The 15613-nt window shown below is 45.4% G+C and overlaps 1 protein-coding gene across 1 annotated transcript in view; it reads right to left on the bottom strand.

The window, feature by feature from the left end:
• Positions 1–1634: 1634 nt before the first annotated feature.
• Nachralpha4 (nicotinic acetylcholine receptor alpha4) overlaps positions 1635–15613 on the bottom strand; it is an 88978-nt gene continuing 74999 nt past the window's right edge. Inside the window, exons 9-12 of the mRNA XM_076908318.1 lie at positions 3472–3618; positions 3246–3404; positions 2884–3133; positions 1635–2135 (exon numbers count right to left, since the gene is read on the bottom strand). Of these exons, the coding sequence (XP_076764433.1) occupies positions 1944–2135; positions 2884–3133; positions 3246–3404; positions 3472–3618 (748 nt within the window). The 3' untranslated portion in view covers positions 1635–1943. The remainder of the gene's footprint in view (positions 2136–2883; positions 3134–3245; positions 3405–3471; positions 3619–15613) is intronic.

The raw sequence follows: 15613 nt of genomic DNA, 5'->3' as shown, positions 1-15613 counted from the left end.
AATTATTGTATCTCAAGGAGGATTAATTAAATAGTGCTCCAAGGATGTCACGTTGAAACGTTTAAGACACTTTGTGTTCAGTTTTTAGTTAAAAGTAACGTGATATTTGTCTCAATCTCATCGAAACGATCTCGATAGTAATGAATAAATGGACCTCGAAACCCCGAGTGGCGTCTCGGCGTACGCGTCAGGCTCAGTGTCTAAAAACGTTGAACGAGCGAAGAAAACAACAGGACGTGTTATGAATTTAGGGAGCAGCCAGAACGGGGAGGCTTCCTCGCTCCTGGCTGCTTCTAAACGACTACCTTCTACTACATTAAAGTCGACAGCGATGCGGAATTGGTGACGTCGAAGAAAGTAATCTGAACGTGTCGTACAACGCGTTATAGTCATATTTTCCATAATAGTCGCGACGCGATGCGAGGTAAGTTTCACGCTTCCTCCCGTCGCCTTGATAATCGAGCTGGAAATTGGCTGGGTTCGAGAGCTGGGGCGGAAAAGTAAGCAAAGGGTTCGCGATTGTTCGAGATGCTGCGTCGATAGTAGGACGCAAGAGTATCGTTTGAAAAATATCGAGCACGACCGTGCAAGTGGGACTCTACCAACTCCTGGGACGATAAATGAACTTCGTTCGTTACTCTTAATTAGGCCTATGTTGTACGTACTTTTGATCGGTGAATCGGTAAGCTTAGTTGTGGTCGTCGTTAACAGCCACGACACTCGTGTCGAGTCGTGTCAGTTGTTGCTAATATTAAAACGGAAACAGCCAGCACGCCTGGTCTGTCCGGCTGGTTCTGAAAGGCCACAACGCGTTCCAGTCGTTTCTTTCGCCCATCAAGCGTTCATCCGTCCACGAGCTCGAGGCTCGTACATTCGAACCATTCGCCCTTCGCTCCTCTGTGCATCCCTTACAGATACGTTCGTACAAACGGGTACGTCTCTAAATATTTAAGACTAATCGGTTATACACGTTAAGTTACACGCTAGATTCGTGTGACACAACGAGCTACCTACGATCGTGATGCCTAGAATAACGTCTCTTAACGTGGCGGGTAAACGGGGTATATAAAACACGCGACCGTACGACAGTTTATACTCTCGTGGAATGTTCGTTTTCGTTTTGCATCCAACCGGGACCATCGAACGTTCCAGAACGGTACCACACACACTCTCTCTCTCTCTCTCCCCATCGACTCGATCCTCTCGAGCGTCCCGGTCGTTCGATCGGAGCCATCGAAGGCTTTGCTAGATTAATTATTACCGTACTGTTTAATTAGCTTGTTCCTTTAAGATAACCCGATTTTAAGTAGTGGCAGCTTCATATTACGATTTATTTGAGCAGACTATGTAGGTATAAGTGTTCTTGTCAAAATTCTCCGCGACGTATCGACGCGTCCACCGCGTCCTTCTCTCTTCTCTCCACGAAGACGACACTCGGTTAGAAACGAATCCAGGCTTTTAGACAGTGAATCCGCTGGTTGTGCCTGGCACAGTCGTTCGTTCGTTTCGAGTCAGTGTTACCCAAATCAGGGAAAATTTCTGGAGATCTTCTTCTTCATCTCTGTTTCTCTATCTCTCGTCGATAGAACCAGAGTATGCTACTGGAAATTTTTACTTTATATCCTTTCCTCGACGATACACCGTTCATGGTGAGACGTTTACCGATTCTCGGTACTGCTTTAGGAACAACGTTCGATCTCGTCGTTACGTCGAGCGGGAACCAAAAGGAGAGCCTCGTGGTTCCTTGTTCTTCTCTTCGTCAGATCTGGCGCGTGTCGTATGCATCGCGATCGTACTCGCAAGTGGAGCCCTTTCACCGTGATTTCGTTATTGGACAACGTTGGAGGTTGGAAGCTGTCGACGCCCGGATGAGGTCCCTGGTCGGCCACTTCCGTCCACGCTGGTCCTTAGTTTTTCTCCACGGTACAGGGCTCAGGCATGGACTATTGCGGCGGACAGTTCACTACCGTCGTGGTCGCGAATTCGCTGAATTGCTTGTCAATCGGTACTCGATCGTCGTAGAGGGTCGGTGCTTGCAGGATGATACCAGCCGTGCCGACCAGCACAGCCAGCGTGAAGATCCAGAGGAACAGTCTGTCCAGGACCATCGCTACGTATTTCCAGTCCTCTTTCACCTTTCCACAAATCAGTCGCATTAGATAACGTAACGAGTTCGAAGGCTAACTTTTCTATCGACAAACGACACGTTTCAGGGACCAGTTAGAATTTATCTTTTCTCGTAGCCCTTATTTGTTCGCGAATTGTTCTCTAATTAAACGAAAGTTTGCAGATGTATACTCGAAGCGCGACAAAAAATGTAGAACCTGCGAAATTGCAGGAAAAGGTTGGAACGAGTAAGAGTTTCTAAAGATCGCGAACAAAAGAAAGTAAAGTTTTGTTCGAATTCACCTTCTACTTTTCACGTATATTCTGGCGTACTCTGGAGTTAAGTCGTAACCCTTTCAAGACCAGGAGGACTTACGAAGTGTACTACAAAGATAAGCATTAAAATGTCGAGTGAAGGAGATCTTAAAAAATAAAAATATTATATCACCATTCCATTGCGAGACATAATAAAATATATACTTACCATTAAATAAAAATATCACATCACAGACGTGTAACAAACGATCCTCTGTGCAGAAACACTGACGAAAGAGTCTGAACACGTCGCACTTTTATACAGAAACACGCGCGTCCGATGGTCGTGAAAGGGTTAAGAGATACCTTTCAACACCGATCTAAAAATTTTGGAAGTTCAATTCATCCCCTCCCAAATTTATCCTCATCGCAATGACACGTGTAAATGGGTTTTGCTATGTAAATCTTGGATCGAATTAAATTTATCGTGCAAAACGAACTGGTTACACGGTAAAAAGTTACCTTGGTCGAATCTTCGAGCATTTTTGTGTGTTCCGCGATGAAACGGACGCAGATGCAGGACTTGTGAATCTCTGGTGGACAGCGCGAATGCGAGAAAGTTGGCGGACTTCGTAGCACTGGACTTTTAACCTCGTCGATTACTGGCTCCCCGGAAACGGAGAGGTCCTCGCACTCCGTGTGAAGAGGAAGCGGTGGCAACGGTGGTCCATGGATTAGACAACTTCCGCCAAACCTTGCGCCGTCCGTGAGACTAAATCGTGAACAAAAAAACGCGATTCTGAGCAACGAATTGCTGGACGAGTGAATTTAAGCAGACTCGTGGCAGCCATCTTGAACGACGAATGCATCGAGGATGGTAATACCTGGACGGTGAAAGGTCATCTTTCGATGCAGTGCGACTATGTATTCGTTTAGGTGTTAGGTGTTCCTCGCTGTCCTCTTGAGTGGATGGACGATAGGGGTAGTAACAGGTTTTCTCCTTCCCTCTGACTGTCTTCATTAATACTCTGCCAGAACTATACCTGGGGATACGAATGAATTCATACGTTGCATGATTAATAACGTCTACGACTCCATGAACAGTTTTACCTGTTCGTTTCGAATTTGTATTGGGGCCTTCGCATGACCAGTAAACGAGGGAGAATGTGGATGAAAACCCTCTTCACCCAAGGAGCCATTTTGTGAGTCTGTGGCGAACGAAAATGGACGTTCAGCACGACCACCGTCACGCATATGCTGCGGGGAAAAGAAAACAATCAGAGTTAGTTAAATAATCAATTCGACGTCTTGTGTAACATCGAGGTAATTATTATTTTGTTTCACCCCCCTCTTCGCGTTCCGATCGAACCGCTTTGATGTCGAGGGAACGCGTTAACAAGCATGACGAAGGATCTTTCATTAACATTTTAATAAGCACGCTGGCAAGTAATTGCAGTCTTTGACCGACGAGTCAATTGATTCTGCCTCGCGCGCATTTACAGGTCTTTAACGGATGTTCATAAATATTTATATAATTCGCAACAAAGTTTTATGGCGCTCGTTTAGCGCGAAATTAATCATCGCCTCTCGTTCCACGTTCTACCTTCCATATCACGGAAATATGAAGAATATTTTCCAAGCAAATTTCCTTCCTACTAAATGCATTAATTTCGCGACTAATAATTTAGCAACGTCGCTGTTTTACAAAGCAGTTACGATGTTCCTCTGGCAGCCCTCCGGTTCATCGCAATAAATTATTGGAGCCTGGAGACTTCAGTAGTTACCCTCCATGTTTTCCGTGAAAAATTCACGAACATTTTACGACATATCCGTGTATCGTGGCGCTATTAGTGCGAGCTTAAAGGACGTGGACGTTATTTATTCACGGATCGAAGCGATTCCAAAAGAACGAGACGAATAAGTTCGAGAATCGAAGAATAGAAACCTCTCTCTATACGTCTGCGTACCCAGTTCGAGATAAAACGCGGACCTTCGTCCAGGAGCATTTGTCATTCATGGCCCTTTGATAATTTTTTACGATCGGAAAAGGGACGGGGAACCCCGTGTAGGAAGAAGGCAAATTGCCATAACGTATAACCGGAAGTGGCTGCGGTGGAACGGCGGAATGTAAATCTCGCCGGGCCATTCATAATGGAGAACCATTCAGGGACGGCTGGCCTTAGCAGCTAGTGCTAAGGGACAAACTACGATTTAAATTGGACCAGCCTCCTTTGACTAGCCTTGGAACCGCTTATCGCCTCGAAACTTGCTCTTCCGCGTTTACCTTGAAATACCGTCGTCCTCTTCCACCCTCTTCCGTGTCACCCCTTTGTCTCTCCCCTCCGGAAATCAAATTAGCCAGCTGCGGATGAACCAAGGCGCTCGCGTTCTGCGAATTGGATCCGTCGAGCCCAACGGCGACATAATAAATTCAGCCACGCAGTTCAATTATGAAATCAATTCGCGCGCGATATCTGGTCCCGCTTTAAAAATGGCCTCAGCGGCGGCTGTCTCGACGGGGCGTCATTAAAAGCGAAATCATAATTCAGAATAATAGGTCAGCTGTTTTAACAGTTAAGAATTGTACCTCGACAAGAGCGTACCAGGACGGTCGATCTCGCGTTTAATGGCGGCACAATACCCCCGGCGTTCCTTGGAAAAAGCAATAACGGTGTGGTTTAATGCACCAGAGAGCCGAGGCCATCCCCTTGAAATTCATCGAAGAAAAGGGGACGGGTCTCCTTGGTCGGCCTCCAGCTTCGGATGGAGGCGAGGTCGATGCTGCTACTGATTAATGTGTCACACCTACTGCATCTTAACGCTCTTCGCGTGTATCGAAAGCGTTACTATAACGATACATACATCACCTTCGAAAGGGCCATCGTGCCGCGCGCTGCTTCATTTTACAGCAGGTCCTTTGAAGTTCTTTTGGTCCCCGTCGTTACTCGGCGTTTAAAATGATTGCGGTTCCATCTTCGCTTGATTGTAACGTAAGCTGTCGCGCGATCGAACCCTGCCCTCCCTTTTCCATTCTCAGATGTGATTAAATATTATTTACCTCGATTACATTGAACCTCTTTCGCGTAAATTTACTAGCCAAATTTACCATTCGCGTACCTCGACAGCGTCGACAGCTCGATAAGAGCAATTATCACTTTCACAAATCGTATCAGCCTCGATGTAACTAACAGAGATTCGAATCATTGATTGAACAGCGATAAATGAACGTTAATAATTCAGTAACGATGATGGTATGCAGTGGTTAATCGTTACACGATAATCGCTCGTTTTTGCCTGACTCGATCCTTTTTTACCTCGCAAACTCTGCTATCTAGTTTTCATCGATCCTCTCTCTCTCCTCTCCTCGTTTCGCGTCTCGCTTATTGCTCCTCTCTCATATTTTTTGCAAAGCTCCGCTACGACCTCGCCCAGGCCACGAAGCTTTCTTTCTTAGTGACTGATGGGCAACGATGATGAAGCGACTTGGAAATTTGTAGGACAACGGTTGCCAGCCGTGGCTGGAAAATTCTCCTGGTAGAAGGAGAACAAAAAGCATCGTAGATCGAAAATGCTGATCGCGGAGCCTTTCGAGGGTCTAGTCTCGACAGGGCTCTCGCCTCGTCGATTGCTTTTTCGCTTCGATTCAGCATTCGTGGATCCTTTGATTGCTGCCCTGCCCGCGAGTGTGCCTTCACTTATTCTCTGGCCCTAATTTCGTTTGAAAATCTCGTCGCAGACGAATGCACGATCCTCGCATTTGAAATCAATTCTCGCTAATTCGTTCGTGAGAAGAAAAGATTCGATCTGCTTCGGATATGTTTCAATTTCGAGGATTTTGGAAACGCGAAAAGCCTTCTCCTGTTCCAAGGAACCGTTGAACGTGGAATGAGTCGTGAAATCACGAAACGGTTCGACGCATTCGAAGAAAGGGCCATTAAGCTTCGATGTATATACGTCAGTGGTATGATATACGACTTGCATGAAAAACACAAAAGATAATCCTTCCCTACCCTGGACGCGGTAGGATATAGAGAAACGAAAAAAATGGCAAAGTAAGAATACATTTTTCCTTCCTCAACTTCTGTTCGATTGATGAATCGCGCTCCATTTATTACCATAGACGTCTTAATTCGATTCTGACAGATGCGAAGGGAAAGAATTGCGCGTCATTCACCATCTCGCGAGAAATTAAATATCTGCACGTCGCTCGATCGCTTTGAATCGCATTTTCGGAGAATAAACTGCGATCGACTAAGAATAAATAATTCATACAAGCTTCGCGTATCGATCTGCTTTCATCTCTGCCACGCATTTAGCGGAATAAATTCTCCTCTCTGCGTGAATAACGAAATTTACTTAAAAAAATAATGTAAATAGCCGGCTTTGCGCAAAATAGCGACTGATTTCGAGCGAGTACGACCGTCCTCGATAAGCATTAGCCAATCCCAGCTTTATTCCGCTTATTGCCAAATAGCCGCGTTACGAGCCACGTACACACCTATTTTCGAACCGCATCGAACGTGCTAAAGAGGTAAAACGCTTCTGGTAACACGAATGCAACGGTAACGTCGCTTTGCCTTTGGCTTTTCGTTAATAACAGATACATTAGGATATCGATGTCATTCTCGTGAATAAAACGAGCCCAAACAGAATATAATTTGACTCGATTTGCATGTTTAATATGTTCCATGCTGAGCCAGTTTCTGGACATTCACGACATTACGCTTCGCGATTAAATGGTTAATTTTTTGAAAATATTATTTTCATTCCTCAACTTCGCTGCTCGAGAAAATTTCCAGCTCCATTCATCGAAGCGCTACGTCTTAGATCGTACGTTCCATTCTTCACGTCACTTTATCTCGCGTCTCTTATCGATATCCGTTCCAGTTGGATCAAAAGGTTATTCATTGTCAAACTGGCACGTCGCTGGGACCGCGTGAATTCTAATCGGGTTCGAGAAACCAAGCCACGTCTCAGATGAAATACCAACCCGTGGCAACTCGAAAATCCGCGAGATACTTCGCAACCAAGTGTTTTAAAGCCAGCTTGATAAATATTCCATGTACCTTTGTGCGTTTTCTTTATTTTCCTTCTCATCTTCAACAAGGAAGCGGGAAACGAGGAACAATAACGAGTTGTTCCTCGATACTTGGCGCGAGGCCTGTCTCTCCTTCAAAATGCAATTTAATTAGCGCGATCGATGCGAGATGCGTAGCAAACGACCCGTTAAGTGCGAACCAAGTACGTGTCTTCGAAAGTGGGATAATTATTGCGAGAGGAACGCTGAAACTTATTTCGTACATGTGCGAGTACATAATAATTTAATGAAGAATGTATATGATACATTGTTTATATCGCAGCGTTTTTTATCACACGTTGTAAGCGTGACAATGGTACCAGGATACAAAGCGTGCATTCCAAGTTATCGATCGATAAGTCACGCGAGGAAGTTTCGTGGGGGTGTGATGGTAAAAAATTGCGAAACTTCGCAACACTTTCGCCTCGCCTTTTAATACAACCAATGACATCTGAACAGGCGCCGTGGCTAACGTTCGAGTTCCGAACTTGTTTAAAGTTCGGACGCGGTCCTATCAATTGTACGAGAACTTTCTTTCCGCCTTTCGCCTTCTCGTCCTCGCTCCTGCGACACGCTGTTACTCGCCCCTTCTTCCTTTCATACTTATTTTTTATAATCTACGAATCTCGATAGACGATAATTTAACAAACTCTCGCGTGACACACCTTCTTCATCGACCACTTTCGTATCGAATATCCACCGTGGAGTGATCAATTTGTAGCAGCACGTTGACTAACGACAAATTTAGAGGCACGCAGGTCTGAAGAAAGATTAGTTATCTCGACGAGGCGGAGAGTAAACGGGGCCGATCTCGCAGCTATTATTTGAAAGTTAAATCGTGTTCAACTTGCAAATCGTTCATTTCAGTTCCGCTGGGAGGAGGGAGCGGAGCTCGTTGATTACTGCGCGCCAGCCTCCGATTGAATCTTAATCGGGACAGTGACCGGATCAGAGATCGATCAGCCGCGCTCTTTTTCACCGCCCCTGGGGCATATGGAATCTTCACTGATGCATCGAAACAGCGTGCGCCATTTTTATTCCATTCACTTTTATTCTATCCGTTTAAAAACACTATGTGGACGCTCAGATATTTTATTATCGTATTTTCGTGAGACACAGGTAAGTGGCAGAGCGATACAGTTTAAGGTATCCGCTTGTACAACCACGAGGACTCGACGAGTTCTTTGCAAACAGAGCTGAAACGAGATTCGAGCGTCCGCGTCGTTTAAAGCTCCTCCGTATCTGTCATCGAGCTCTTTAATTGCGCCTTAATCATACTCGCCGCGCACTATCGCCTCTTTATCGTTCCTTTATTCACGGGTGCATTAGGAGACGGCGGTCCTCCTGAATGTAAATGCCACTCATTATGCTCTTCCCCTTTGGGGGCGCTCAGGAACACCGCGTTTCCACGGTGAATGCGCCTTTGTGTCGACTTCTCAGCCTGGGACCAGCGCGTCCTCACATTTTGACATCGGAACGTTATCCCAGGCTCGTACCGTCTCCGCTTAAATCACGACCAGAGACTCCAGGAAAAGTGCTACTCGAGGCGATGAAATTTACTTAGCGAGAGTGTTGCGACGACGCTGTCCACTCGAACAGACCTGGATGAGAGAGTGCGCGGAAGAAACACCGACGAAACCACATTTCTCACCCCTATTAGTCGCCTTTTACGACAAGCAGGGGATACTGTGGGCGTATTCTGATCCCCACCGCACAGGGATCTGCCAGAAATCATTAGAGAGCGATCGTGAGCAGTCCTCATTATCAAAGACTGCTACAGTGGCAGACAGATTTAAAAGATTTACTACTGAGAATTAGTAGAATAAATAAATCGCGATATCGAAGGATTGATATTTGAAAAAGTTAACAAAAAGTCGAGGTATAATTTTAATAGCAGAAACTGTGAAGTCTAAATGTTATTTGTAATACGCTCGTGGATGTACGTTGGTAAAAAATTTGATAAATATTTATTGGTGCGTGCGTCAGTCGCGAAAAAAGAACAAACGTGCATCAGTGTTTCGTTGGACGTAACAATATGCCGCATAAAATTATTGAAACCGAGCGGAGAGGTATATCCGTTGAAAAATTCATTTCAACCCCCAAGCTCGGCGGGGTAAATGGAGCGTTGGCTTCAAAGGAAATTGCCGAAGGTACTTCGAATGATTTAAAAAGACGAGTATAAGGAATTCCTCTTTCGGAATCTATTCAACAAGTGAAAAACCGATGTGTTCGCTTTAAACGTTGACTTTCATCGAGTAGACGAGAAATTATCCTTTGACCGATCTCGTTTCGTTTACTCGTCGCAACGGTGTTTGAACAGCCGAGTATTCGCTGGAAGAATACTTTATAGTTTCAACTGCACGCGAAAATTACTCTTCATAGCTCTCTTTTTAATCAAATACGTCTTACTAGAAGATCGATTTAAGTAAATAGTTACAAGTTTATGGTTAACCCAATACAGTAAATATTATCAGCATTTTGTGTCATTTTGTTGCAAGCTTCGCGATTTCGTGGCGCGTTCCTCCTCATCGACGAAACAAGCGCAGCGGATATGTAGTCTATCTACTTAGTCGTTAGTTAAATTACTGTATCCGGTGAAGGGGAACGAATTTTCGAGGTGACAAAATTTACTTAGCTCAGAGTAACGACATCATTGCCCACTTGAACAGGGACGTCGGATGGAATGACAGAGACGGCTGCCTGAATGGAGAGAAAAGGAAGAGCGTTGGTACCGGGGGTGGCAAGGAACTCGCGACGCGACGCCAACTTCCGGGCCAAGACATTAATATTATCGCGGGTCATTTAACACGGTAAACTAAACTATTTTCGAACATCTCTGCTCTTAGTCGAAACAGATTTTGCAGCAGCTTAGTTGATTCCTTCTCGCAGTCTCCGCAATTTTATTTTTAATATTCGACGAAAGGAAATAAATTAAATTGTTTTTATTATTTGACGAGAGAGTAGAAAACGATTAAAGGCTGTGATTCTTCGATCATCCGCGGAGAAACTATGGGTGATAAACTTGGATGATGGGATGGCTGTAAAAAGCGTAACGCTGTCTAGAGTTTGAAAAGGATCCATTCGTAACAGTCTTATCCAACCGCTACGATTTCATATAAAACTTGATAATATTTATACGTCAGAGATGGGTATCGCGTAGCGCGAGGCTTTCAGAAAGCTTTCCTCGCTATCTTTCTGTAACAGACCCGCTTAAACCTAATCTTAGAGTTATGGGAAAAGTTATATCCTGTCGTAAATTGCCGAATGAAACTCTTTCTCTTTTAGCGCGAAGACACGTTACGCGTTTCGCGAGAAATCCGCGGGAAATTAGAGGTTTCATTTTCTGTGTCGCTTTCGAAGCGCTGGGTACACAGAGTAGACCGGAATTAACGAAACACCGTGCAAAGAAAAATTCTGCGCTCGTCGAGCAACTATTTAACTCCGGAGGAATAACCTGGACGTCCTTGTGTTCCCTTAACGACTACACAATCGCAATTAAGACTTGGTCGAGTTTCCTGCGCGCAGTGGTTTTTGATGGGGGATTGCGTAATCGTTCATGGTGGGATTTCATTGCAGCTACGACTGGAAAGCTTTCAACTGCGGAGGAACTTCCACCTTCATTGGAATTCTGCGTCGTAAACTGTTTTACTGCGAGAAAACTTGGCGGATGGTTGCACAGCGAGATGCGAGCGCGATGGTTATTAATATACGTCGAATGAAAAATAACACGAGGCACCCCTTGTAATTTTCTAACGCAATTGCGTGCTTACTTTGAAAAATAAACGAATACCTATGGTTGCATGGTCTGAGGACGAACCATATGCGAAGTCTGACTAGCAAGGGCTGGTAATTAACGATGTCGTTGGTTACGTTGTACATTCGTAAAATGGAGACGCGAGAGACGACGTTGATCATGGAAGACGTTTGGTTCTCGCTCACGTGGCGTCCCCTCTCGACGTTCGCCAGCCAGAATTACGATACGTATATCTTCCTGGTACATTCTGGGCGCAGAAGTAGCCGGCGAATGCGGCGGTTAGGCTGAATCGGTATCACGACCTGGGAATCGTGCCATGCTTAAATTGGATTCTATTCTCGAGGGACTAGCTGAGCTAACGGGTTCGTGGTTGGCAAACGGAAGTCTCCTGGCACTTCCTTCGTCTTCCTCTGGCCGTCTGGAATTTCCAATCCTGTCTGCTACGAAGGAAGGAAGCCACCATATTTAGGACGAGCCTCGTACGAAATTCAGGATACACACGAGGGGGGAACGCTGCGTTGAAAACCCTCTTTAGGGAACGGATGAGTCCTCAGAACCCAGCAACCGATCCATCGATGAGGAAATCCGTTGAAATCGTTTGATTACTCGTCGACACATGTTATTTTTCGACTGACTTCGATCGAGCATCGCTTTTTTCCCTCTATATTTTATTTAATTTCCCATTTAAACTATGCGTACGAGCACAAAAGCGATCAAAATTTCGATGAATCGGTTCGAATGTATAATGCAACGTTTCGAGAAATGAAATTGCGAAAACTCGTTAGCGAGCGCGCGTTATCATTTACCTTCTGGGGGTTTTAGGGCCGTTTCGCGCCTCGCGTGTTCAATTTTAAAACGTAATGTTCGTTTCCGGCACTGGTGGTCCACGGTGGCTGCTGAACAATGCCGTAATCAAAGCGATCTCCCAGGAACAGGACCGCCAGCATTTAACGATAACATAGACAAACGAGCGTTAAATGGACGGCTACGCTACAGTCTTATTAAGCTCGTATTACGTTACCGCCGGTATTAAGGCGAATACGACAATGGCATCCGCGTAATATTGAAAATTACGCGGTTTAAAACGCGCCGTTGAATTATTCAGGGAACGTCGCGAGCAGGCTGTGACGAAAATCAAAAAACGGACTCGCTCGAATAAACGAAACGGAAAATTGTGCTGGTCGATGCCGAATGCGTCGATACGAGCGCACGGAATCGCGGCGTTCGTTTAATTCCCAACGTCGACGACGGGAAAATTCGTTCGATCCCGCGTTTTCATTACGAACCACCGCGAATGCGTGGTAAAAATCCCCCAGGTAAGTACACGGACGTTCGCGTTCGATATACGGGTCAGCCGGTCGTCGACATTCCGGAACATTAATTTCAGAAGTGTTTCTATTCACACCCCTGCGCGAGGTCATTGGCCCGTAAGGGCTCCTTTCAAAGGGCGCTGGCTGCCTCGTACAAGCAGGGAAATCTCTTTGAAACTGCCACTAGGGCCCCCGTTTAATATTAATAGCGCCATTTGCGGCTCCGTATGAACGACATTTAACTAACGAGACGGCTGGATTCGGTCACCGCACTCCTTTGCGTTTTTTCACCCCACCTTCTTCTTGCCCACCCTGACGAACACGAGATCAGCTACCCTTCAAATACGTCGGCCACGAGCAATCAGAAATAAGGGGTCGCGCGAAGAGAGAACATTTATTGGTGGTGCATACATTATTTGCTAATAACGCGCTCAAGTTTCTTGCGATTTTAAAAGTGTGGCCATTGTTACGAACCGCGCGACCTATTTAAAATACCGTGAAAGTGTAACGGAATTGCGATTGCTCGACAATAACCTTTGATGAATTTGAACGCACAACAGAACGATTTTAAATGGACGCCGCGGACAATGTATTTTATTTTATTTGTCCACGGAAAATGTTCCGCCACCGCTGCGTTTGTTAATAAATGTACACAGCGGCGGGAAATAACATGTAAGAATAATACAAGAGAAATTTATATTTCCCTGCAAATGTATGGCTGTTTGTTTGCGCGAGTAAAACCCTTTGAAACGAGAACAAACGACACGAGGTTCTGTAATAACGGACCTATTAAAAATTCCACGGTGAACTGTAGCTTGGAACGAAATCCACTGTTACCTTGGGTGTCGTAAAACATTTTACAATCACCAAGTCCGTTAATTCAGCATTTGCTGTTCACTGGTATCCACAGTTGTAAACAGCTAGACGACGTAAGTCAGAATTTCGAGAAGTCCTGGCGATTAAATTTCTTCTTCGCGAACGTGTCGCATGACACGTATAGCATTGTCTAGCAACTAGAAATGAAACACGTTCTCGTTATAAATACGAGTTTCTACGTTTCCACCGCAGGCGACGCGAACGCGACAACTGGCGAACGCGAAATCTTCGTCTGACAATAGCGAAAAGTAGCAGAGCGTTGAAAAGAATAACGGAGCATCTCGTGAAACGGTGTCAAATTAAATTGATCCGGTAGAGCGGGTCTCCAGGTTCGTGATCGATCTACATTTCCAACGGCGTTCGTCTGGTCTATTCGGTCGAATCAGTTCGCGCGGTAAGCACGGACAATGCTCATAAATTTTTTCCTGCTGCGGCAGACACGGCTTCCGTTTCATTTGCATTGTCTCAGGGGGGTAGGCGGGGTGAGCGTAACCGGGATGCACGGGATCGATCGGCCGGACCATTGTTTCGCCTCAGTGTCGGTATCAATCGAGAAGGGACGTTCATTATAACGGCATTAAAAGGGGTTTTCAAAGGGAGAAAACGATTCGCAGAAAGTAGGAAATTGCAGTGTAAGCAACGCGGGTAGGGTGAACAGAGACGAAGGAGGAGATGAAAAGGAAGAAACGAGCGGGAGGAAGAGCCCTCTTGCTGGCATTGCCGTGTTAGGACAGCCGCGTGCGATGCAACGTGCGATGCGATATAATTCGAGTGTGTGTGGAAAAGGAACGTGCACGTTCAACGAACAACCCCTGCGGCACATCGAGTTCTTTTCATTTGATCCATTTAATTTTGTACTAGTTTCGTTGCACACCATTGTACAATTGCAAGTAGAAAGACGTTCGACTTATTTATCGCAAGATTTACCAAGCAGTCGCCCAGCGACCGCATCCGTTTCCATCGCGTCGCGTTTTTCTCTTTGCAGGGGTGAATACCCTCGCGAGGGTGGACATCGCGTGCCTCGTGGCTACCTGGATTTACACAGTCTGGATGCCAAATGGTTGGAACCGAGCTGATGATAACCCAGACTTCTCTACGCATTCGTACGACGACCAGGAACCGACTTTCTTTCGACGTATGTACAGAAGCCGACGATCAAGAGCCGACCTCGAGTTCCAAAACCAGCGAAACGAGACGTTAGCTTCGTGAAGTGAAAAGAAAATGGGGAGAGAGCGAGCGAGAGAAAAGGAGAATGGACGAGCGGCTAGCCGCGGATCTGGACCTTCTCCAAACCTAGAGAAACTGCCAGTCGTGTTCCTCGTTGTTAGAGCTGTTCATACAAAACCAAGATTTTCGAGTCGGCAACAAACTGCCGTAAACTGGGGCGCAACGATTTCGTCGATCTCCTTGTTCAGTCGTTCGTTATTAACGTCCCAGGACTTTTCAGGGTAAACAGTCTTTTATTTTTTATTCCGTTAGCCACGTTCCAACCCTCCTCTCGTCCCCTATTTTTATCCCTCCCTTTATCCTTGTCCCTTTGTCTCCAGCAACGGGTGTGTATTTTATTACACGTAAAAGTAGCACTCGTAACGCGTTCAGCTTCGCTGATACGTTCTACGAATAAAGGTTTTTACGTTTTTTCATGCTTCAAAAACTGAGACGTCCCTTTTTATTTCCTTCGAATTCCCTTTCTTAATTTCGTTCCAACGCGTCACAGTTGTACGTCGCTATTATTTCCACGCGATATAAGAAGTTTGTGGGACTCGGATAAAAATTTGTATTCAGGTATCGTTCGTCGATCGTCCACGTCCGCGAGCTTTCAATTAACAGTAACGAACATTATAAACGCTTCGAACTGGCATTCGTGCTTACATGTTCGGAGTAAGGTGGCTCCCGCACGGTTCATTTGTGTGATAACCTAGATCCGAAAACAAAAACCCTTTGTCTGGCCGTTGAATATCGCGATGACGCACTTTGATAATCAGAAAGACTTTCGAGAACTCGCAGGCCGATAAAAGGTGCGAGAAAATGGAAACTGTGGAACGGGTCGGATATAGCCATTTACTTTCGCCACTTTTTCCACGGAAACTGGCAAATTTTACCAGAAGATATTAATGGAATATTGTTAAAAATATTCTTAGTCGAATCTTGTTCGATATTGCACGAGCCAATAGCTGTCGAGTTCTTTCGCGTTCTCACCAGAGAGCAGAAAAAGTAGTAAGACCAACGTAAGGT

The sequence above is a fragment of the Xylocopa sonorina genome, chromosome 18, assembly GCF_050948175.1.
Source record: "Xylocopa sonorina isolate GNS202 chromosome 18, iyXylSono1_principal, whole genome shotgun sequence".
NCBI lineage: Eukaryota > Metazoa > Arthropoda > Insecta > Hymenoptera > Apidae > Xylocopa > Xylocopa sonorina.
Note: the sequence above shows the minus strand (reverse complement) of the source record. Positions and strands in the feature narration are given on the sequence as shown.